The following is a 23,536-nucleotide window of genomic DNA, read 5'->3' on the forward strand; positions in this document are numbered from 1 at the left end:
TGTCCGCATGCTTTTATAAGCCTTGATTAAAACGCATAACCGAACACCTTGACCTCACAAAACTCAAGGAGGTCACCCTCACCGTTCTTTTTCCACTCAATCGGACATACCGCCCTTGAACAGGTCGGGTACATTTTACAGTGACAGTCTTTCCTGGTTCTGCGACCGCACCATGGTAGGATCCACACAGTGCACCCCTGGCGCCTGGTTTGGTGAAGACCTCCAGTGTGAAGTTGTGTAGTCTCTCAGCTGTAGCAAAGGACGATTTCAAATATTGTCACATTCGTTGAACTAAGACATGTCAGTTTAGTGGCACTGCATGTCTCCTTTAAGGAGCCATGAAATACTTTGTGGGCATTTGGAATGGAAGTACATGACAGACACAGGGGAATTTACTAAGATCATGGCATTTACAGATTGCTCAGTGAACTAATGAAAGTAGATCTATATAATCAACAACATTATTGGCAATAATTACGAGGGTATAACACTGTTAGTTTCCCATGATGTGCCATAAACACTACACCAACATGCAGGGGTGAACATGGCCAGTAATCTTCAGTAAATACACAGTCTGATGACCCGGGTACCTGTTCCTCAGCCATTCCAGAAGCTACATGGTACTGGGCTGACATTTCAACATCACAACGCTACGTCCAATACTGCAGTTCTGACGCACAATTTGTTAGGAACGCAAGAGTTGAGAAGTATGATACACATCTATTTACATACTAATGCACACAATTTCAAGGTGTCGAGGTTTTAGATTAGTTGAGTATGACGTAACATTATACTCACGACAACAGTCACCCCTGCTTGTCACGGCAACCTCAAACACCTCAGAATAAGCTTCAAGATCGACTTGCCACCAGGGATGATCGTCTCCTTCTGCCACAGCAAAACAACTGCCAGATCCCCAATCAGTGTTGGGGAGACCGTCTGTAGCAACTCTAGGCAGTGGCCCATACACAGAGCTCGCTGTTGCTGGCTTGCCTCTAGCCAGGTTAGACTCGCCTGCATTGTGTACCAAATATAAAATATCACAAAACAACATCGTTAACTCTCTTGTAGGTAAATAAGAAGACATCTTTTGAAGGGGCAGTGTGTGAATCTTCATGGTCAAGTGTATGTCTGAGTGGCAAGTATTACTGACTGAGCTTACACATGCCTACCAGATGTCATCGCTCATTTTCAGTGATTCATTCATGTAATTGACACATCTAACTTGTCTCTTTAACAACACGTGTGATCTCTTGTGGCATATTATAGAGACTGATTATTGTCTGGGGTTGCCATTATATACATACATGGCAAACAAATGCACTTGTAACCAGTGTTTGATATCTCTGTTTTCGCAGAGCTATAGGAACGTCCACGTGAACATAAACGACAGTTTGCCTCATAAGTTAAAGCTCTTCTTACCATCAGCAATAATGAATCCGAAAACTTTGACCTCACAGAATTGAAGGAGGTCACCTTCACCGTCCTTTGTCCCCATCAGTCGGACATATCGCCCTCTAACAGATCTGATGCATTCTACACTGACAGTCTTTCCTGGTTCTGTGACTGTACCATTGTAGGTTCCACACAGCGCACTCCTAGCGCCTGTTGAGGTGGCCGGGTTCTTTCTAAAGACCTCCAATGTGAAGTCGTGTAGTCTCTCAGCTGTAACACGTGACGAAATCGTATTTTATGACACGAGCAGAATTGGAAGAATCTCATTTGGTCCTTGCCAGCTGTCACTAAAAGTCCAGCTGCTCTGCATGAAAGGTTATAATTATTTCCCCCGACAAAGTCTGAAATTACATAACTATTATATTTAAACATCATTACACAAATTGTTTGCTTGCATGTTAACTGGGGATGAAATCTGCCCAACCCACCTTCATCAGGGCTATCATCTTTTGGCTTGAGTCAAAAACTTGAAAACATGTTCATCCCGTTTTCGTACTGGATTCCATGGTTCTTATCAAGGAAGGACGTTCGTTATAGTGGTAGATAGTATTGAACTGCATGTGAAAAAATTGGCTTTAGATGTTACGATTTTAGCAGCATGCCGGGATCAGTGATATCACAATATTTGATTCTTCAAAGCTGTACACAACCATTCCAGGGCAAACTTAAGTAAACACTTTATTTCTTGATCCATGCGATATTTCTTAATAGACACGCTGAACACACAACAAATTACATATCTATCTTTAAAGGTTCAGGAACTTTGTATATAAAGGAAAACAGCTGTCATCTGAATGGCACTGAGAAAACAATAAATAAAATGTTGGACGTCCTTTTGGATAAAACTCACATATAGTGTTTGGGTAGAACATTCAGACAGGAAGTATGCATCCCCATGGACAGTAATTATACTCACCTACTTCTATTGTAGGATTCAGTTAACAGGTGTCGAGGTTTTACTTGATTGAGTATAGTTTAATGCACATCGTTACTGAACTGTAACATTATACTCACGACAACAGTCACCCCTGCTTGTCACGGCAACCTCAAACACCTCAGAATAAGCTTCAAGATCGACTTGCCACCAGGGATGATCGTCTCCTTCTGCCACAGTAAAACAACTGCCACGTTTCCAGTCAGTGTAAGGGAGGCCGTCTGTAGCAACTTCAGGATGTGGCCCATACACAGAGCTCGCTGTTGCTGGCTTGCCTCTAGCCAGGTTAGACTCGCCTGCATTGTGTACCAAATATAAAATATCACAAAACAACATCGTTAACTCTCTTGTAGGTAAATAAGAAGACATCTTTTGAAGGGGCAGTGTGTGAATCTTCATGGTCAAGTGTATGTCTGAGTGGCAAGTATTACTGACTGAGCTTACACATGCCTACCAGATGTCATCGCTCATTTTCAGTGATTCATTCATGTAATTGACACATCTAACTTGTCTCTTTAACGCCACGTGTGATCTCTTGTGGCATATTATAGAGACTGATTATTGTCTTGGGTTGCCATTATATACATACATGGCAAACAAATGCACTTGTAACCAGTGTTTGATATCTCTGTTTTCGCAGAGCTATAGAACGTCCACGTGAACATAAACGACAGTTTGCCTCATAAGTTAAACCTTTTCTTACCATCAGCAATAATGGATCCGAAAACTTTGACCTCACAGAATTGAAGGAGGTCACCTTCACCGTCCTTTGTCCCCCTCAGTCGGACATATCGCCCTCTAACAGATCTGATGCATTCTACACTGACAGTCTTTCCTGGTTCTGTGACCGTACCATTGTAGGTTCCACACAGCGCACTCCTAGCGCCTGTTGAGGTGGCCGGGTTCTTTCTAAAGACCTCCAATGTGAAGTCGTGTAGTCTCTCAGCTGTAACACGTGACGATGACAACTTTTATTGCGGTTGATGTTTTTCTCTGTATATAGTAGTATATGTGATGGTGGTACGGCATCACTTCCTCCTATGGCATTATTTACGTCAAATAATGCCCCACCGATGGTTGGAAAATATGGAAAACTGCGTCGACTATCGTTTGATGTGCCCTGATATTTTTTTACATTTATGCCTTTTTCTTGCCGGGCTTTTGTCGCTCTATGAGGGGTTTTTTCTGCTTTTTGCTGATATCACTTGTCTTACGAGACTTGGTTCTTATCTCTTGTTTCCTCCTTTGGAATTATCGAGTTCAGACAGCACTAGCCTAAACTTTTTCCTAGATACCTTACTATTGGATAGGGCTGTGGAGATATGATCCTCAATAGTATTTAACTTTCCTCGGCCAGAACGCGAATCTCTGCTTTACGTTGCAATCACTGCAAAATATGACCATTATATATTTAAGAGCTGTTAATTTGGCGTTAGCTTCTGCTGTGAAAATAGAGCTATTATTTGGTTGTCAAGAAGATAGTGTTCTGGATCCAATGACAGTGGCATAAGCCCCCGCGCCAACATCCTTGGATCCATCTGTAAATAAGGATTTATATGTATTATATTTATTACTTAATTGACTAAATTCTTGTTTATACTGTAAATCATTAGTTTCGGATTTTTTAAATGTGGTTAAAGTTAAGTCAACGTCTGGCCTCACCAATTGCCAAGGAGGAGAAGAAAGAAGACGAGAAGGAGATATATTCTCCAGCTCAATTCTGGCAGCAGCAATGAATAGTTTAATTCTGTGTCCAAGAGGCAGAACAAGATGAGGCTTTTTGTTATACAAATCCTCATAAAGAGGATTGAAGACACAGTTAAATGCAGGGTTAGATTCGTTAGAATATAGTTTGGTAATATATTGTAAAGATAATTTTATACTGCGTTGGGTAAGAGAAGGCTCATCTGCCTCGACGTAGAGACTATCAACTGGAGAAGTTCTAAATGATCCAAGACAAAGTCTGAGACCTTAGTGGTGAACAGAATCAAGTAGTTTAAGGTTGCTTTTGCAGCCTCCGCCATATACGATCGAGCCATAATCAAGGTTAGATCGCACCAATGATCTATATAAGTGAAGGAGGGTAGTTTGATCCCCTCCCCACTTTGAATTTGAGGCAACCTTTAACAAATCGAGTGCCTTTAGGCATTTAGCTTTAAGGGATTTAATATGTGGCAGGAATGTTAAATGGGAATCGAAAATTAGACCCAAGAATTTGGCCTCCTTTACAACTTTGATGGGAGCGCCATTTAAAGATAGTTCTGGGTTCTTATTAGGCTTATATTTTCTACAAAAATGTATACAATTAAGTTTTTGATTTAGAAAATGTAAAGCCGTTTTCAAGACACCATTTATTTATTTTGTTTAAACATAACTGCAGTTGCCGTTCAATAGTATGCATATTTTTACGACAACAAGAAATATTGAAGTCATCCACAAATAACGATCCATCAACTGAATCATTTAAAACCGTTGATTAACTATTGATCTTGATGCTAAACAGTGTGACACACAAAATACTGCCTTGTGGGACACCCTGATCCTGATTATAATGATCAGACAGGGTTGAACCCATTCGGACTTGAAATTGCCTGTCTTTTAAAAACTGTGATATAAAGAGGCAAATGGCCTCTCAAACCAAAATCATGTAAATCCTTCAAAATGCCATGCTTCCAGGTCCTATCATAAGCTTTCTCATAAGCAACACAGCATGTTAGGTTTATTTACCATAGCATTTTTAACAAAGGATTCTAAATGTACCAAATGATCAATAGTACTACGATTTTTCCTGAAACCACATTTAATGTTTGTCATAAGGTTATTGGTTTCAAGATACCAAGTTAATCTATTATTCACCATACGTTCCATGGTTTGACAGACACAGCTAGTTAGAGATATCGGTCTGTAATTAAACGGATCTATATGATCCCTGCCAAGTTTTGGTATTGGGACTACAATGGCATTACGCCACGAAGGAGGAAATGCTCCAGACGTCCATATTTGGTCAAATATATCTAAAAGTGTCATCAGACATGGTTCAGGTAGGTGTTCCAGTAGCTGGTAATGTATATTATCATCACCCGCTGCAGTGTCATGAGCTTGCTCAAGAGCAGTATGTAGCTGATTTAATGAAAACACTTCATTATAATCTTCACCGTTATTTGATTCGAAATTAAGTTTTGTCTTTTCCTGTTGTTTCTGATATCTCTGAAACTCAGGGACATAATTTGCCGATGATGAAGTTTTGGCAAGAGTTTCGCCAATTTTATGTGCAATTTTAGGCTTGTCAGTAATTAAATTATCACCATCTTTAAGATGGTGAACAGCAGATTTTGAACCTTGGCCTTTTATTCTTTGAACCATGTTCCATACCTTAGACATTGGTGTGCGTGAATTAATTTTTGAGACATAATTTCTCCAAGATTGTCGTTTGTTTTGTTTAAAGGTATGACGCGCCTTTGCATTGAGTATTTTATATATATATTTAAGTTATACACAGTTGGCTGATGGCGGAAATAACGCTCTGCCTTTTTCCTCGCTTTTCTGGCTTGTCTACAATCTGTATTAAACCATGGTTTTCGTACATGTAGAGGACTTTGGTATACACTCATCAGCTATTTGCTTTAAAACGTCAGCAAAAGTGTAAATGGGATCAGTTATATCACTGAAATATTCAGGTCGCAGTTTTGATTTACATATAGTTTGATATAAAGACCAGTTAGCCTTCGAAAAGTTATTTCTGAAAGGATAGTTGGGAAGTGGTCACTTCCACAAAGGTCATTATGAACAGACCAAACAAATTCATTCAGGAGGTTAGAATCTGCAAGAGACAAATCCAGAGAAGAATAAGTGCCAGTTGCAGGATGCAGATAGGTGCTTGAATCATCAATAAATATGCACAGGTCAATATTGGAAATGAAATCTTCCAGTATTTTGCCTTTAGTATTAGAGTTAGTACTGCCCCAGAGTGGGTTGTGACCGTTTAGGTCACCCATAATAACACATGGCTTTGGGAGTCGATCATAGAGTGATTGAAGATCAGTCAGCTGAAGGTTCGATGAAGGCATAATATACAGAGAGCATAACGTAAATGCTACACCCAGAGTAAGTCGCACTGCAACAGCTTGGAGATTAGTGTTAAGTGTAACAAGGCTGTGAATAACATCCTGTCGTATAAGGATAGTAGAAACTCCAGTGGCTCTATCACCTGGAGGGGAAAAATAATGATACGTTTCAAACTGACGTAAGTTAAAATTATCTGTCTGTTTCAGATACGTCTCTTGCAGACAGAAAGCTGATGGTGTTAAATCCTGGATTATTAGCTGTATTTCATAAAAAATTTGTCTGGAGTCCTCTACAGTTCCACTGCACAGATATTGTTAGATAAACCTATCTTTTGTCTGGAGGCAGATTAATTGGGGAACTACCCAGCACCGTTTTCGAGGGTAACAAGCTTTGTGCCCTAGAATGGACGTTTTCAGACACGTCCATGTCCTCATGTGATCCATATTTATTAAATAATTTGATTTTGGGGGCTCTGCCACTTTGTTTCTTCAAAGAATCTGGCTTCGGTTTGCCTTTGTTTTTAACGATTTGTTGAACGTTTGACGTTGATTGAGACCTTTGAGTTGACTGAGAAGATGTGTCATGGTCATAAGATGGTTCTGATTGGATTTGGGGCGTACCAGGAAGTGGTTCTGCAGTTTGTGTAGATATTGCAGGTGACAAAATCTTAGGAGAAACTGTTTTGATCCAAGTCAAGTTCGTCTGACAGCTTACAGATGATTTAGTTATTCTTGGTGTTGTTTCTGAAGATGTTTTGGCTTTGGAAGCATAAGTTTCCTTAATTTCCGATCTCAAGACAAGCTTTTTGGCATCAGAAGAACTGATTTTTTGAGTAAACTTGATCTTATTTATCTCCATCTGCTGTTTCCAAATGGGACAGTCTTTTGAAAATGATGAGTGATCACCTCCACAATTGGTACACTTCTTAAAGTTACTGACACAATCTTCTGTTGTATGTGTCACTTCTCACTACAGTGAGCACACACAACAGACAATGTGCAAGTACTAACACCATGACCAAACTTTTGGCATTTAAAACCTCTCAGTGCGTTTGGTATGTAGGTGTCGACATTAATGTTACAGTACCCTGCCTTTAGTGATCTTGGAGCAGTTGGAGAAGAAAATGAAAACAGATACGTGTTTGTTGAAATGGTTTCCTGTTTTTTATGTGTTGTAAAACGCTTTACATATAAGACCCCTTGATCTTTCATTTCTGAAACAATATCAAGTTCAGACATGTCGGTGAACAATCGATCTCAGTCTCTTACGATTCCTATGCTGGTATTAAGTGTTCTGTGAGGAGAGATCGAAACCGGAATGCCGACAAACGTTTCAGTACTCATCAGGTTAGTTGCCTGTTGCCTTTTGCTGCACTCAATAAACAGTGCCCCTGAACGTAAACGTTTGATGCTTTTTACATCACCGGCTATGCCTTGTATGCCTTTTTGTACAGCAAAAGGATTTAACTTCAATCTGGTGTTATCTTGTGTCTCCATCACAAAGAAGCGTGGCCACTAATCAATGGACGTTAACATCTGGATCAGTGTCAAGTGGACGTTTTGTTTTTTTAAGGGGGTTTCATATGCCATAGTTAGTTTTTAATGGTTCATCATCTGAGCTCCCCACCCTCCACGGAGTATCACAAGGACAATGCTAGACACAAGCGGATCTCCGACTTGCAGCACCAAGAATACTCGGATGATATACTCAAAAAGATTAATTCTTCTACCAGATTGGCCCATGAGCCACCACCTTCTGGCATAAGTCTCTAGGCAAAGTTCGCGATAAACGTTTTACAAAAATCAAATGATCTTACATGAACAAAGGGTGCCAAGACCAAAATTTTAACAATTTTATATCAAATAAAATCTATGCACAGGGCCTGGCATGACCAGCCGATTGGTTGAACAGGGCCCATTCAACCACCCATCTAGGTGAAGTAAGGGTCGAAGTGGTGTGTTGGGCAAAGGAACACTGTTCCTGGAACCAGTGCCCTCAACCACCAGACTCCCATCCTCCACCGACACAGGGGCGCAACCCACGGCAAATGGGTTGGTGGACCAAATATACCTCCGGGTCCACAACGGGGATTGAAGAGTGCTCAGCATTACCCAGCACCCACCACGAGGAGGTGGTTCTTCACGGGTGCCTGGTAGACAATAACCACTCCACTCGCGTCTAGCGCCATGCTGACTGCTACGAGCATCGTGTTCACGCCATCAATGCTATCGACTGCTCTGTGGTATTTTGTGTGCAATGTGTATTACATTCCATTTCCATTTGTCATTTGATGTCGTTTTGTCGCAAACTAAATCTGTCCACAATTTCCAGTGTTTTGACCACTTCGTTCATGGCCAGATACAATCCCATCCAAAGTTTAGACATTCGTACATACAAATAGTATCGAGGCTTGTAAAGGGGATGAATCCCGGCCGTATATAAAAACGACAACGTCGATGTTTATTTCCATTACCCCAGCATATTGCTAACCCAAATAAAAGTAACAGAGCTTCCTCGGAGGATCTACAAGATAAACTTCTATTGTGAGTGTCATGTGTAATTTAATAGTTAAATCAGGACTGTTCAAAATACAATTGGTAATCAAGTACATCGCAATCCAGGTCGGTGGGTGCTAACATATTGCCTGTATGACCCGGTTTTCACAAAACTTGTATCGAATTATCACATTTCGGAGTAAAAGACGTGAGAAATATCCCGTTATTTTTTACTTAGCTGACATAACCATTTTTAAGACTATATTGGGTGAGGCTCCCTCGTTCTCGACCTCATTTAAATTCTGCAGTTTCATTTCTTGTCATTTGTACAAGTTGTTTTTTAACTGCAATGCATACAACGTGTCTTTGGTACCGGGTTTATCGAATCCTCATGTGTTTCAAAGATCGGAGAGCATGATGGTAGCGCATTTTGTGATGCAATGCTTGCCTGAAATGTCACCCATTGTGATAGCTCATCCTTTAAGCTGATGAGATGTTTATTTGTGAGTAAGAAGATTTTGGTGAGCATAATTTCTCTTCAAGGTGACCCCTTTGGCGCTCGCGTAAGTCATTGTATGTAAATATCGCAACATGATATTGATGTTTTGTCTCCAAAGGATTTTGACTTCCATCACGATTTCAACATCAGGTGGTGGCTCTCCAAGAAAGACTTTGATATACAAAAAGTTAGTGCATCATATTTGGTTGGAATCTCTTGTACTGCAGTCAATGCTTTTTCGAATTCGGTCACCAACTGCAAACTCGTATATGGGAGGGCTGGTTTAGTCGACAGCATGTGACCTGGTTTTCTCTGGATGATGGTCAAGAGTACACTCCTTCTTTGCGAGTGGACGTAAGCTCCCAGCACAATCCCATTATTGACGACTTTCGTGATGTAATAATCCTTATTCTCCATAAACACGTATGGAGAAACGATGTTCATATCGAGCAGCCAGCCAATTTGGGACCAGATCATCGTTCATTGGTTATCGTCCATACAGATGAGATTGTATGAGGTGTTTTTTTAGATAACGCCTGCCTTGACATCGTTTAAATCGCCTACACCATCGTCGAATGCTGCGACCATCACCCATTTATCATTGTCATTACAGGCGAGATTGTACTAAGTGTTGTTTATGAATCCCCCAGTCTAAATCTCGTAGGTTACAACCTGGCTGTCACTTCTTTTCGCTTGCAAATGTTGCTTTTTAACTGTAAGGCATAACTTACCTTTGACACTGGTTTCATCGAATCCTTGCGTGTCCCCAAGATCAGAGAGTGCTATGGTGGCGCATGTTCTTACAGATGCATTCCAGGCCCTAAAGCGTTCATTGTTGTTCTTAATAGCCTATATGTACGGGTTGGTGTTCTATATCTAAAACGGACACTTTGAGTTACAGGATCATACCCTGCTTTAATTTTTTATACTGTAATAACCGGAAAGATTCTGTTCTACTGCTCTTGTACATCTCAATTTTCACTGCAACAGCTCTCAACAGAGTGGAATGACGTTCGCCTTAGATATTACTGGTCATGCTTATCTGATCAAGATGGATACACAACCCTCGATAGGAACCTATATCAGGTAATTTGGAACCAGTCATAGGTATGGGGTTGTAATTCATTCGTCTGTAACCCGAGTGTTTTCGCTAAGGGCCTGCCGAGTCTTAAGGGTTCTTCACTGGTTGATGTCAGCTTTCCATCCGACGCGTTCAGCCTGAGGCTTGCTCCTTGAGGATTAAAAGTTTTGTCGTTCAGCTATAATAACCGTTGGAAAAAATGTGGCACTCCCATTACTGATGTTTTTACACCGCAGGTAATAAGTGAGATCGCGGACAGCTACTTCGAGTTGTCCCGACATGTTATCGATAGCATAAAGCAGTGAAATGGGCTCACCATTCATTATTCCTGAGAGAGTGATGAACATGTTGAATGTATAAAGGCACTATATTATACTTTCAATATGTACATGCTGGGTGTGTTTTATCCTATAAGTGATAACGTAAGCACTGCTGATCTCACGCAACCGAGGATCGTGGTCAATGTGGGTGAGTCTCACTGCCTACCTTAGTTTATCGGTATGTTTAAAAAATATAGGTTTTTCGCAATGAATGTGAAAATGGTGCACGCTTGGTTTTCAAACCCAATGCAATTCTGGCAAAATCAACTCAACTTCGGCGTGTGGTGCGCAATGACCGGGTGTGGCTTGACCTTGAAGGACACTTGTTGTGACAAACTGAGTCGGTCCGAGTTCTCGTTTCTCATTTACTACCAGATCAGGCGCATTCTGTAAGAAATCAGCGCACCGATTCTGCAGGACAAGGCGTTGGTTGCCACAAACAATCCGTAGGATCGGTGTGTGTACGAACGTATTTGCAACAAATCGAAATGCATACAAAGACGGATTGGCGTTTGCCGGGTGTGAATAACGTTTTTTGAATGTCTCTCGTAGAAGCCGGCATGAGGATAAAACAATGGGGTGATAAGACGTATTCGGAATCTTACGTCATGACAAATGAGTGGAAGGATGATCTTATGGCTTTTGATGATAGGAAGGATTACCGCGTTTGGAGGTTTCAGCAGGGACCCTTTGGATACGCCAAAAGGGTTTTCTTGCGCGGGTGTCATAAGACTGAATGAACTGTGGGTTGTGCTGGGCATGCAGGTGCAAATGTGTTCAGGTAGTATAAGTCGGGGAACGGCTTTGTGGTGAACGTTGAGGATACTATTCCATCTCCGGTAGATTTACCGACGGCCATATGGCGATACAAAGAGAGTTTTGGAGAATGCCAGGTCTAAAGTAGACTACGTTTTCGGCATAGGTTTGTACATGGCTCTCAGCCACACGAAACCTAGGGTGAACAAAGTGGTAGGTTACAACAACGAAATCATGATCGTAAACTCCGAAACTAGGCGTGAACCCTGATAATAACGTGAGCCATGTCACACCACCACCGAGTACCGGTGAAACGGGAATATTGAAACCACCATCACCACCGGAGGCAAACCGTTTAACCCACACCACACCTATCGGCACCTTTGGTTGTCGCAAATCAGCGTCACATCCAATGTAAAACAGCACTCGTGGTCGGCGGGATCATGGTCGGTTTGTGTCTTATTTGGTAAAACATTCCTTAGCAGCGATGTACTACAGATGGTGATGGCGACGATGAGACAAACGCCCACAAGTTTTGACTTAGGATGTCGTCATCATCAGGGAATGGGGCTTCACCCTCAAAATCATCCATTTCGATATCTTCACCGCGCATCATTGATTATATATTGAACGTATAACATCATACATTCAATATAAATGATGTTGTCGCAATATGGACAAAAACTAAACCCTTTCCGAAGATTGAGGAACACTTGGTGATCATATGCCATTCGTCAATCCATGACAATAATGAATAATCCGAGCACTATCGATCAAAACCAGACGCTGTGGCGTGCCTGGCTTTAAAGATCACTTTGGATTCCAAGGACGATAAAAAAGAACTTGTGAGGGACATGAGCCAAGCCATCGTGAAGAAAACAATGATTAAAATCAGCGGGAACAAGTGCTGTGCATCGATGACAGCGACCTCTGGAGAACCAAGAGCGAATGCTGGAACATGAAATATCAAGGCATTTGTCCGAAAGCATCTGATTCAAATAGGTGACACGTGGGATATACTTCTACACCGGCCAAGCTCAACGCCGTGCTGCTGGAAGATAAGGCCATAGCCAATGCATTCAGAAACCAGTATTGCATTCCGCTCGACTTCAAGTTACTCAAGGGACACATGCCCTCGAATGAAACCAAGTTGGGCGACAGGTTGAAATACGAACTCACGTTTAATGAATACGGTAAAGTCGTGTGCAAGTCGATGCAAGCTACTCGGACAGCAGCTATACCATAGACAACATTTTGTTGGATTTCAATATGGTCATGAATATGGAACTTGCCCGGCAGATCCGCAACCAGTATTCGGGAACGTTAGCCATCTTGTACTATTGCGTTCTGTGCCATCGGAATATCGTCAGGGATAAAAGCGATACACTGTGGAACATCAATCTGAACGTGCCCGCTCGATCAATATAAGGTATTTTAATCATTTTGGAAAAAGTATTTACACCGTTTCGAGAGACAACAAAAAGTATTGGAACCCCAATACCACCAAAGTGGAAGTGACCGTCGAGGGCGTGCCCAATCAGCTTTTCAGCCAAGGCATGAGGGCAAACCAAGAGTGGGATGGAATAAAAAAACTACTGCTACCAGGAATCAATGCGGGGGTCAAGGATCTTGGTCTCCCCGACGTGACCCTTGGGGATTACCTGACGAGCAAGTATGCGCTGTGACTGGACAAGCCATCCATGAACGGACGACGGTCGACTTCATTGCAGCAAGCGTCGCATCGAAAATGGGAGCGAGGGGATCACGATTCAAATCATCCATAAGGCTCAAGACACCAGTAAATTAAACCTATATTTGTATGTGATCATGGACGCACAACTCAATGTACAAGACGGAAGATTTGTGCACGCCATCTATTGAGCTACCCCCTGGAGCCGCATTGTGCCATTGTGTGTGGTCAGATGGAACGTTTGTGCTGGATATGTTGGAAGATTATTATAGGAATGTTTTCAATCATATCGTCATTCTTTGCTCTACTTTAGCCGTCAATAAAAAAAAAATTCTCCCTATAAGGATCCGAATACCTACACTCAGAAATTCGAGTCTGTCGCTCTACCATCACACACCGAGACTCGGTATGCAAGTGCATTGAAGCTATATATAACTCATCCTCTCGCATACGCCTCTCCAATTCTAAAACAGCTTACTGCGACCTCATGGAGTGTATGTTGGGTAGATCAAGCAGTTTGATACCACAAGCATAGGTGAAACCACCTATGGGTATCATGTTCGTATTAATATTTGGTCTACATTCTAGGCAAAGGGTTTACAAACTTTGGCGAGTCGAACTTAGCCATAGCTCGCACCTGATTGGCTGAAATAATGCCAGCTAAGGGTTGACTAAAAGTATTAAACACATGAATAATCGGTTCGTCATTCGTGATGAAAGCTTGCTTGCAGAGCCGTGCAACTCTGCATTGTGAGTTTGAGTCCCACCATACAGCCTCTGAGATTCCTTGCAACTTTCGTGATTTCGGCTTCATATTAGATCCCCGGGGGATCTCATAGTAAGGTATCGATAGAGGGGCCTTCTCTCTGTGAGGGGACAAATGCAGACGACACAGCCCACCTGGGGGGAAAGGCACAACTTCTTTACTTTCTCCCTAGGTGGGTTGTGGCTACCGAGGGACTTTTGTTATTTTTTCACAAATTGAACGCGTCAATGTTTATCTATATAAATCAACCCATGGTATTTGAAATTCTCGCTCTGTTTTACCTGACATTCCTATCATTATGTTTGGGTTATGTCTTATTTAGTTATTTTAGATTTAAAAAACGATTGATATTTTACAAGATGGAGTGTGACAATCTGCTTGAACAAATGATATACAAGGATAATAAGAGCACTGAGGGTGGTGGTGTGTCTCTCTCCTCGTCGTGCATAAGTGAGAAAGACTCCCGGCCATATTCATGGGTGGAAAGGAGAAACAATACTTGGGGGATCATATCACTACCAATAAAATATATAAAATGTCCGATGGAAAAGGCGATAAACTGTATGCGAGAAACCAATCCAGACTCAGCACTGAAACTCATCAGGGTTGCCTTGCGTGTTGTCGGCTATTGCGGATTTGGAGTCTTTTCTGGACTGAAGTTTTGTGTTCTTTAATTCGTAGTGGGAGAGGGCGGGGCGGGATGTAAGAGTCTCCACATTGGCAATTGATCTGGATGACACTACGAATTAAAGAACACAAGTCCAGAAAAAAGACTCCAAATCCGCCAAAGCCGACCCAAGCCAACACTGACCATGCCATCCTTTGGGACAACATCCACATCCTGGAAACCAACCGAGCAGACTACAAGATTAGGAAACTTCTTGAAGCCATAAAAATCCAATGCTTCAACCCCACCATGAACCTGGATCAAGGTTATTTTATCTCTTCAGCCTATCACCACCTAATTAAAGATCACCAGTAATCCAGCCATACCTAGTCCAACTGGCTTCTGTGCCCCCCCTTTTGTGTATAGTTATCAAAACCAATCAATGTGTACATCAACCTACTCTCTCCAACTCACATTACCATCTCAGTGTACATCAACTCATCTATTGTATAATCTTATTCTGCATATTGTTTTAATCACTATCACTCTGTACATGAACCTACTCTGCTCAAATCACTAATTAGCAATCCAATGTATATCAATTGTATGTACACACTATGCAGCTATGTATATATTCTCCATGTTACAAATCTATATGTCACTTGCTTGATAACGGTGTTAGTACCTACACCAAAACGTCGCCCCCATTGCCATAAAGAAATTGTCTATCCATAGAACTTGGTTTTCCTTCATCTATCTAACTTCTAAAATGCCTCTCAAGGAAGTCAACGGTATCACCTCAGATTTGAACAAAAGGCTACACACTAGAAGTTGACCTAGAATACCCCAGAGTCGCACAACAGATATCCGCATGCTTCCGAACGATTGATGTTCGATGGAGACTGGATGTCTGAAACTCACTGAGAAATAACTGGCTGACGTAGCAAAATCGTACCAAACTTGATGGATAAAACCAAAATACATCGTTCACTATCGCAACCTGCAGTTATACCTGTCGCTGGGCATGAAGCTGAAGAAAATACAAAGAGTTCTCAAATTCGACAAAAGTCCTTGGATGGAACCTTACATAAGGATGAACACGGATTTAAGTAAACGGGTCACCAGCCATTTATATTCATCAACTCAGTATTCGGCCAAACGATGGAGAACCTGAACACTCTGAGAAGAGACAAGCACAGGACATACGGTTTGAGAATGAACAAAACATCATTGTCGCCGATGGCAAAAGATGGATCAACGACGATGGAACAGTTGTAATAAAGGAGAAACACAAATAACACAATATATATAATAGATAATATTTACTACAGCCAACGGGATACTGGAAAGGCGTGGGTGCCATCCACAAGCTTGCCGAGGTCGCGAAGGTCTCTGAAGAGACCGCTAAGTCTTAGATGCTGAAACAATCGCTGTAGCAAATCTACCTGCTGGCGCCCCCAAGACGACAAGCAGAAAGTTCAATGTCTGGATGCCCAATCGAATGCATCAAGCCGACCTCTTGTTTTACTCCCACATGACAGGGTGAGACACAAAACGTACAACTATGCCCTGACCGTCATGCATGTCGTCAGTTGAAACAAAGAGGCCACGCCGTTAACAGCGAAAGATTCGACTCAAGTGCCCAAGTCACTAGAGCCTATCTACAAATGGAGCCCATTGACGTAACCTGCTGAATTGTCTGGGACCTTGGAGGCGAGTTTATCGGATCCGTGTCACAGCTACTAGGAAAACACAAGGCCAATGTCAGGCGTGGAATAGCAGGGGCCAATCGCAGCTCATCTATTGGCGAAAAATGTAATCGCACCTTAGATGAACGTTTATTCAGATAGCAGTACAGACAAGAGATGGTAGAGCCGGATAAACAATTGACGGAATGGGTGTCACGTTTGCCTGGAGTTGTGTCTGCGATCAATGACAAAGTGACTAGATTAATAAATAAAAAACTGACGAATTGTCTGTACCGCACAGCAGTAAAGAGCAGAAACTTTCACGCCAGGTCAGCTTGAGGTATTTATACCAGCCCGGCAAACACGAGGGTGATAGTCGGTAACGTGCCGTGTGGTTTATCAAAACGTACAGTATTGATCGAGTGGATATCAAAGAAGGCCAACCCCATTTGTATTACCTGAAGGATGGGGAAGGCAAATGATTCGTGAGAGAGGAATTACTAATCGTACCTCATGATACGGTGTTACCTCTAATAAAAAGAAACAAGAAATATCAGGGGACATCGAACGATGGTCGACGCTGTTTTCCCTATTTTTCGACCATCGGTGGGGCATTATTTGACGTTAATAATGCCATAGGAGGAAGTACACTATATCTTTACTTCTGTCACTTTATAATTCCCTCGTGCCAAGCAGCTCAATAGACTGATTGGCCAAGTTAACACCTATTGTTAAACTGTATGCTAGGTTCTCCCTGAAAATCCGACAGAACTCCTCAGGTCAGGGAGGAGACGAGTTGGGATACAAAATACAGTTTGTTATATATCCAGTATCTAGATAGTGTATTGTATTGCAAGATACATCATGTTTGCATTGTCTCTTTGAGTACACTAAATGTATTAATATAAAGTATACATAATAGTGGTATGGTCACAACCGTCATTAACAAGACCTTTCACACAAATTCCACCCCCATAGCCACCATAAAACAAACCAAATTCAGTGGGACATCAAACAATGTCCCGCTAAATTTGGTAATCCCGTATCGGGGTTTTGTTTGTTTCGCTACCAGTTCATTTTGTTTGGTTTTAAATAGCCATACAGCTGCGATAACAACCGTTGTTGCAATTGCGTACATGACCCATTCGTTAACGCCAATCTATTTTTTTCATTGCTGGCTCAACCACCTTTTTTACTGCTGGCTACATTTTTTAGGGTTCTTTGGTTTCTTCGTTACCCTTATTGCATATCCACGGGTATCGGTGTATCCACGGATATTGGTTGTCTCTGTTGGGGTCGTTTCAGTGTTTGGTTAGTGGACAACATCCGTCTCCTCCATATTGTATATCATTAGGTGGGCACTTTCGTTTAAATTGACAATGCTTAACGGTAATGATTTCCACGGTGAACTGTGAAAAAGCATGGGTCACCAGATTGTCATCCAAGTATTGTTTGCTCTTACCGCCGAAGACTAGTGCCGCTAGTTTTTCATGCTATCCATGGTATGCTTTTTATCCATGTCGGGTAGAATTTGTTCGAGCAAGTCTTCACACTTCATCTTATAATATATCAATCTGTTTTTAAATCTAACGTAACAAATTTTTAAATAACCAAAACATAACGATTTCAAAACACGGCATGGTTTATATACGTTTATAGCTACACGTTTAATATGCTAACCATTTGCTAAGCAGTTGCTAAGCTAGCACTGTATAAGCAATGGGTTTGTCTGTTTTCAGTATGAGCTTTACGTGTTGTCATTCTGTTTTGTTGGGATAACATCATTTTCTTGTAAACATTCCACGAACGAATCCCTATCCTTGCAGTGAAATAATGTGACCCATCGCATCAGTTCTCTGAGGTCTTTCATTACCGAGTTGAATTTTTGAGTGAGTACCCAAATGCTATGCTTCATAAGACGACCCGAAAATGCTAAATAGGACAATATGTCTCTCTTTTTGGTGATTTCTTTATTTACGCTGAAATCGTCTATGATGAAAAGCTTCGACTCTCCCTTAAACTTGAAATGCTTTTAACCAGTCCTGTAACGATTTGGATGTCACTCATGAAACGCCAGTGGTGGATGATGAACCACTGCAAATGACACCTCATCCATGGGTGACGTCCTAAGCAACGAACTTTTAAAGACGACTGTGAATGATTACTATGATGTCTTAAAGAAGATGACAATAACATGACACCTTTTCTAAGTTTGAAATAGATAATAAAGGGATACTGCGACTGAAAGCGGCTCCGGACGTTGATCTCTGAATGCCCTATGAGAAAACCCCTTGCATTGTCTACACTGGCCAATCACCATGGTGCAACTTTCTCTACGATGAATTAAATCTGGAACACTGTTGTACACAGTCAAGACTTTCAGCAAAGACCACTAAAACACTGCAAACGGTGCGGACTGATCTAGGTGCAATGGCGAGTGCGTTAGATCAGGATAATTTGAGAGAGGTACCACAACAGACTAAGGAAGGTTTGATAGGACTCGACAAAATATTTAGTAAACAATACTTAATTAGAAACACCGGAGCTGAATCATACAATTCGGGAACTGTGAGGCCTAGTTGATGCCATGCAAACAATGCTTGTCAATAACTTAGCTAAACTAGACAATCTCAACACTCATATGGATAAGGAGAAAAGAAAACTCGAAGAAGCGGGAAGTGAATTCAACAGACGTGTTGCAGAAAGAAGGTGAAAGATTGAGGTAGATTGTGAAAGATTGGTCCGAATAGAAGCGGCTTCCACCAATATAGAAGCTCTTTGATCCCAAATCAGTAGAATTTGCGAAACCATCAATCGAGTTCTGAACGATGACACGACGAGAGAACCATTGCTAGTATTTTAACCGCACGGTGGTTTTATCATATCGACATTAGTTCTCTCTATTACGGGTGATGCTCTGACACCACCTAGCCTACCGCCTAGTGACGTAAAAGAATAGATGAAAAACATTTAAAGTCCCTGGGTGAAGCCCTAGCAAGGCTAGTGTAAGCACTCCCAGGTATAATTAGTGGTATTGCATCCTGGCTACTGAACGTATTATCTAAGATTGCTACTTGGCTTAGTCAAAATTTGTGGACGTTAATCATGTCAGTTGTCGGCCTGCTGTATATAGACGCTAAGGAATTTTTAACTACATACAAACAAATTGCAATGATTGATATGTCATTGATTTTGAGCACGTGCTGACGACTGCGGTTTTGGTGTAGTATGTTGCGGTGACTGGGCTTCCTGCTCTGGTGGGATCACTATTCCCGTTTCACCTGTATGCGTTGACGGTATCAGTACCGGTATGTTGACATCTGGTTGTTCGCTCGTAGCCATGACAATTTCGTTGTTAGAACCTTCCACGTGATTAACTCTAATTTTCATATTACTAAGAGCCACGTACAAACCTATACCAAAAACGTAGTTTACTTTAGACCCGGCATTCACTAGCAAATTTTGGTATCTCTTGATGGCTTTTGGCAAATCTACAGGGGATGAAATAGAATCTTCGACGTTCGCCACAAATTGTTTCTGCGCATCAAAAGCTGTCCCCTGACCTATAATACTCAAAAGTCTTACAACAATGGGATGAGAAAACCCATTTGATTTATCTAAAATATTTTTTTCAAATCAACTTCGGGTCCTTGCTGAAACCTCCATTCTTTCAGCTTATTTGAGGGGCAGATGGTGAACGAGTGGAATACCCAAACAACGATTAACTCCTGGCAAACGCCAATCCGTATTTGTGTTGATTCTGAATTCATCATAAATACGTTCTTATGCACGCCGATCGTACGGATTATTCATTGCGCTCCATTCGGAGTCCTGTGGAACCGGTGTATTTATTTCTGTAAGTATGCACCTGATCTGGTAGTAAACGTGAAATATGAAAACAGACTTGAAGTTTGTCACCACTAGGCAGTGTGGCCTGGTCATCGCTGAGACCAGCGAAAAAAAGAGACCGCCACATTATTTCCGATGGTTATTATAATGTTTGTTGACTGAACAATGAAAATTTTAAACCTAATGGAGCTAGTCTCAAACTAAATGAGTCGAACAGAATGCTTAACCAGTGGAAAAGATCCCATAAGAATTATCATCTCCCGCAACAATGATCGAAAATACCAGATATATACTCCTCAAAAGAAGTTAAGGGTCACAAGTATTTTGGAATATAAGCAGAAGATATGGAAATAAAATTGTGACAACCAATGACAAAAACAAAACCTCAAGCTCTAAAGAAACGAAAACACAAAACAAAAAGTGAATTGTTTAGCACAACTTTATTCCACAATTCATCGAAGTCAAGTACCCCAAAATCAGAGTTCACACAAAGCCAGAAATCTTTAATAACTCGTGTAGCCACCGTTAGCATGGATGAATTCCTGACCCTGTTGACACATGTTATTCATTAAACGCCTAAAACATTGTTGGGGGGCTGCTGCCCATTCTGGGACTAGTTGTTGACCCAGTTCTTGTGGGTTGACGGCAGGAAAGTGATAAGCTTGAATTCTTCGTCCTATCTCATCCCAGGCATGATTCAATTGGTAACAAGTCGGGTGAATAAGCAGGCCACACCATGTGCTGAACGTTCTGCTGCTGCAGAAAGTCTGTCACCACCCTGGCACGATGGGGTCTAGCGTTATCATCCCGGAACCAGGCCCCTGGTCCAAGTTGACGAAGCAGTGGCATTACCAGAGGTTGAATAATCTCGATGAGATATCGAAGACCAGTCAAATTCCCATTGACGATTTAGAGAGCAGTTCTGTGGTGCAGATATCCGCCCAGACCATCACGCTTCCGCCTCCGAAAGGTAAACGTTGAGCAACGTTGACGTCAGCATACTTCTCTCGTTGGTGACGATAAACACGGGCACGACCATCCTTAAACTGGAGTGTGTGGTGGGATTCAGCAGAAAAGATTGTCTGTGCCCACTGATCACGGTTCCAACGAACATGCCAACGGCACCAATCTCGGCCAGCTCTTCTGTGCCGCTCAAGTAGTGGTGGTCGGACTGGAGAACGTCGAGAGCGCAAACGTCGGACACATAGACGATTTTGAACTGTCTGATCGGATACGTTGGTGCAACGGCCAGCTCTCAACTGATCCTGAAGATGTCTTGCGGTCAAAAATCGCTGTCGCAGAACCATCATCATCAAGTAGAGATCATTTCGGGCTGTTGTTGATCGATGTCTTCCGGAATGGGCCGATTCTGGACAGCATTTGTTGTCCTGAACCCTGTCATAGTCACCAGATAACACTTTGGCATACATTTAGTCGCCTAGCAACACTTCGTTGGGTTTGACCATCTATTGCCAACCTATTGCCCTTCCTCTGTCTTGAATGCTGAGCTGTCGTCTGACCATCTTCAAATTTCAAATGAGGCCGATTTGAAAATGTTTGGTCTTTTTATTGTGAAAATGTGCATGCATAAAATGACATCCATGGACAGTACGTGTAAAATGTGCATTAGGTGGCATAATGGTTGTTTCGCTGATGAGGGTCAGTTTAGTGTAGCCGAGTTCATGGTTCAAATCAAGAAGTCCGAATTTACAGTTAGATTTGACAGTTACCTAATGAAACGGGTAATGATAACTTTGTCATGAAGTTATGATGTCTTCAGTCCAAATAACACCCATACAGAAAGTTTCCTGTCCCTATTTGTCTCAAAATTGCCCATTCTAATTTTGATGTCCACATTTCGTTTGACCCTTAACATCTTTTGAGTAGTATATATAGTTCCCTATCGAGAGCTGTGAATTCATCTCGATCATTTGATGTTCCGCTGAATTTGGTCTGTGTTATGGTAGCTGTGGGGGTGGAATTGGAGTGAAAAGGATTGATGAGGGTAAGTGGTCATTATTGTGTATACTACTGATAAAAATAGGTTATGACTGATTAAATAATTATTTACAAGGTTCACTAAATATTCTATCACTGCAAGTTAATAAATGGATGTGTGCAAGTATTGATTTATTTCTAGACTGTTCTCCATGAGTATGGCTGTTGAGATCACACTCTTTTATAACTGACAGGTTGTCATTATTTTCCTTAACTTTGAGCAAGTCCTGGGGTCTATCTCCATGTTGTAATCACGTTCATTGCCAATGCACATATCGTTCTGCATCAAGTCTGTGAACCGTATGTTTAAGTACAATGTATTTACGTGTTTATGTGTCATGTAATATTGTGTTTTTCAGGGTGTATTCCATATCCATATCCATATCCACACACAGTAGGAACTAGATATTCTTTGATTGTCTTTGGTTTACAGCTCGACCGTTTTCCCAACAGATCATGCTGATAAAACATAAGGAGCCTGTCAAGAAGAGGTGGGTGAAAAGAGGAAGTAGCCGTTCTTGGCTTGTCTTGACCCAGCCCTTCCGAAAACCCTCGTCACTATACAGCTTGTTTGGCGAATCCCATACTCTTCACTGTCTGAGTACGATAAACAGCTTAACAATATAAGTTATAATATAGTCATATTATCTTATTATAGAAAGAGGGTAATATTTACAATTAATTATGGGATATATGCATGCCTAATTGTAGGCTTACCTCTTTTTCAGTTTTTGTTGGGAATAAGTACAGTCCCATTCTTACTGAGATCATGCCGTGTACAGATTGTTTCAGATTGTTTAAAGAACTATTACAATCTCGTCAAATTAGATTCAGTTTTTAGTGTACATCGTAACATTATACTCACGACAACAGTCACTCCTGCTTGTCACGGCAACCTCAAACATCTCAGAATAAGCTTCAAGATCGACTTGCCACCAGGGATGATTGTCTCCTTCTGCCACAGCAAAACAACTGCCACTTTTCCAGTCAGTGTAAGGGAGGCCGTCTGTTGCAACTTCAGGATGTGTCCCATACACAGAGCTCGCTGTTGCTGGCTTGCCTCTGGCTAGGTTAATCGTTCCTGAAATGAGGTGAAGTGCGGTGAGATGAGGTTTAACTCACTTTAGTGAGTGAGTGAGTTTAGTTTTATGCCGCACTTAGCAATATTCCAGCTTTATGGCGGTGGTCTGTAAATAATCGGATCTGGACCAGACAATCCAGGGACCAACAGCATAAACATCAATCTACACAATTGGGATACCATGACATGTGTCAACCCAGTCGGCGAGCCTGACCACCTGATCCCGTTAGTTGCCTCGTACGACAAGCATGG

At 41.6% G+C, this 23,536-nt stretch overlaps 1 protein-coding gene across 1 annotated transcript in view; it reads right to left on the minus strand.

Moving 5' to 3' along the window:
- Positions 1-23,536, minus strand: part of LOC124258206 — a 61,254-nt gene continuing 37,718 nt past the window's right edge. Inside the window, exons 2-7 of the mRNA XM_046692272.1 lie at positions 23,069-23,284; positions 3,093-3,335; positions 2,470-2,685; positions 1,423-1,665; positions 799-1,014; positions 1-249 (exon numbers count right to left, since the gene is read on the minus strand). Coding sequence (XP_046548228.1) covers positions 14-249; positions 799-1,014; positions 1,423-1,665; positions 2,470-2,685; positions 3,093-3,335; positions 23,069-23,284 — 1,370 coding nt within the window. The 3' untranslated portion in view covers positions 1-13. The remainder of the gene's footprint in view (positions 250-798; positions 1,015-1,422; positions 1,666-2,469; positions 2,686-3,092; positions 3,336-23,068; positions 23,285-23,536) is intronic.

This window comes from Haliotis rubra, unplaced genomic scaffold, assembly GCF_003918875.1.
Source record: "Haliotis rubra isolate DU_JTF1 unplaced genomic scaffold, ASM391887v1 Scf687, whole genome shotgun sequence".
Taxonomy (NCBI): Eukaryota; Metazoa; Mollusca; class Gastropoda; order Lepetellida; family Haliotidae; genus Haliotis; species Haliotis rubra.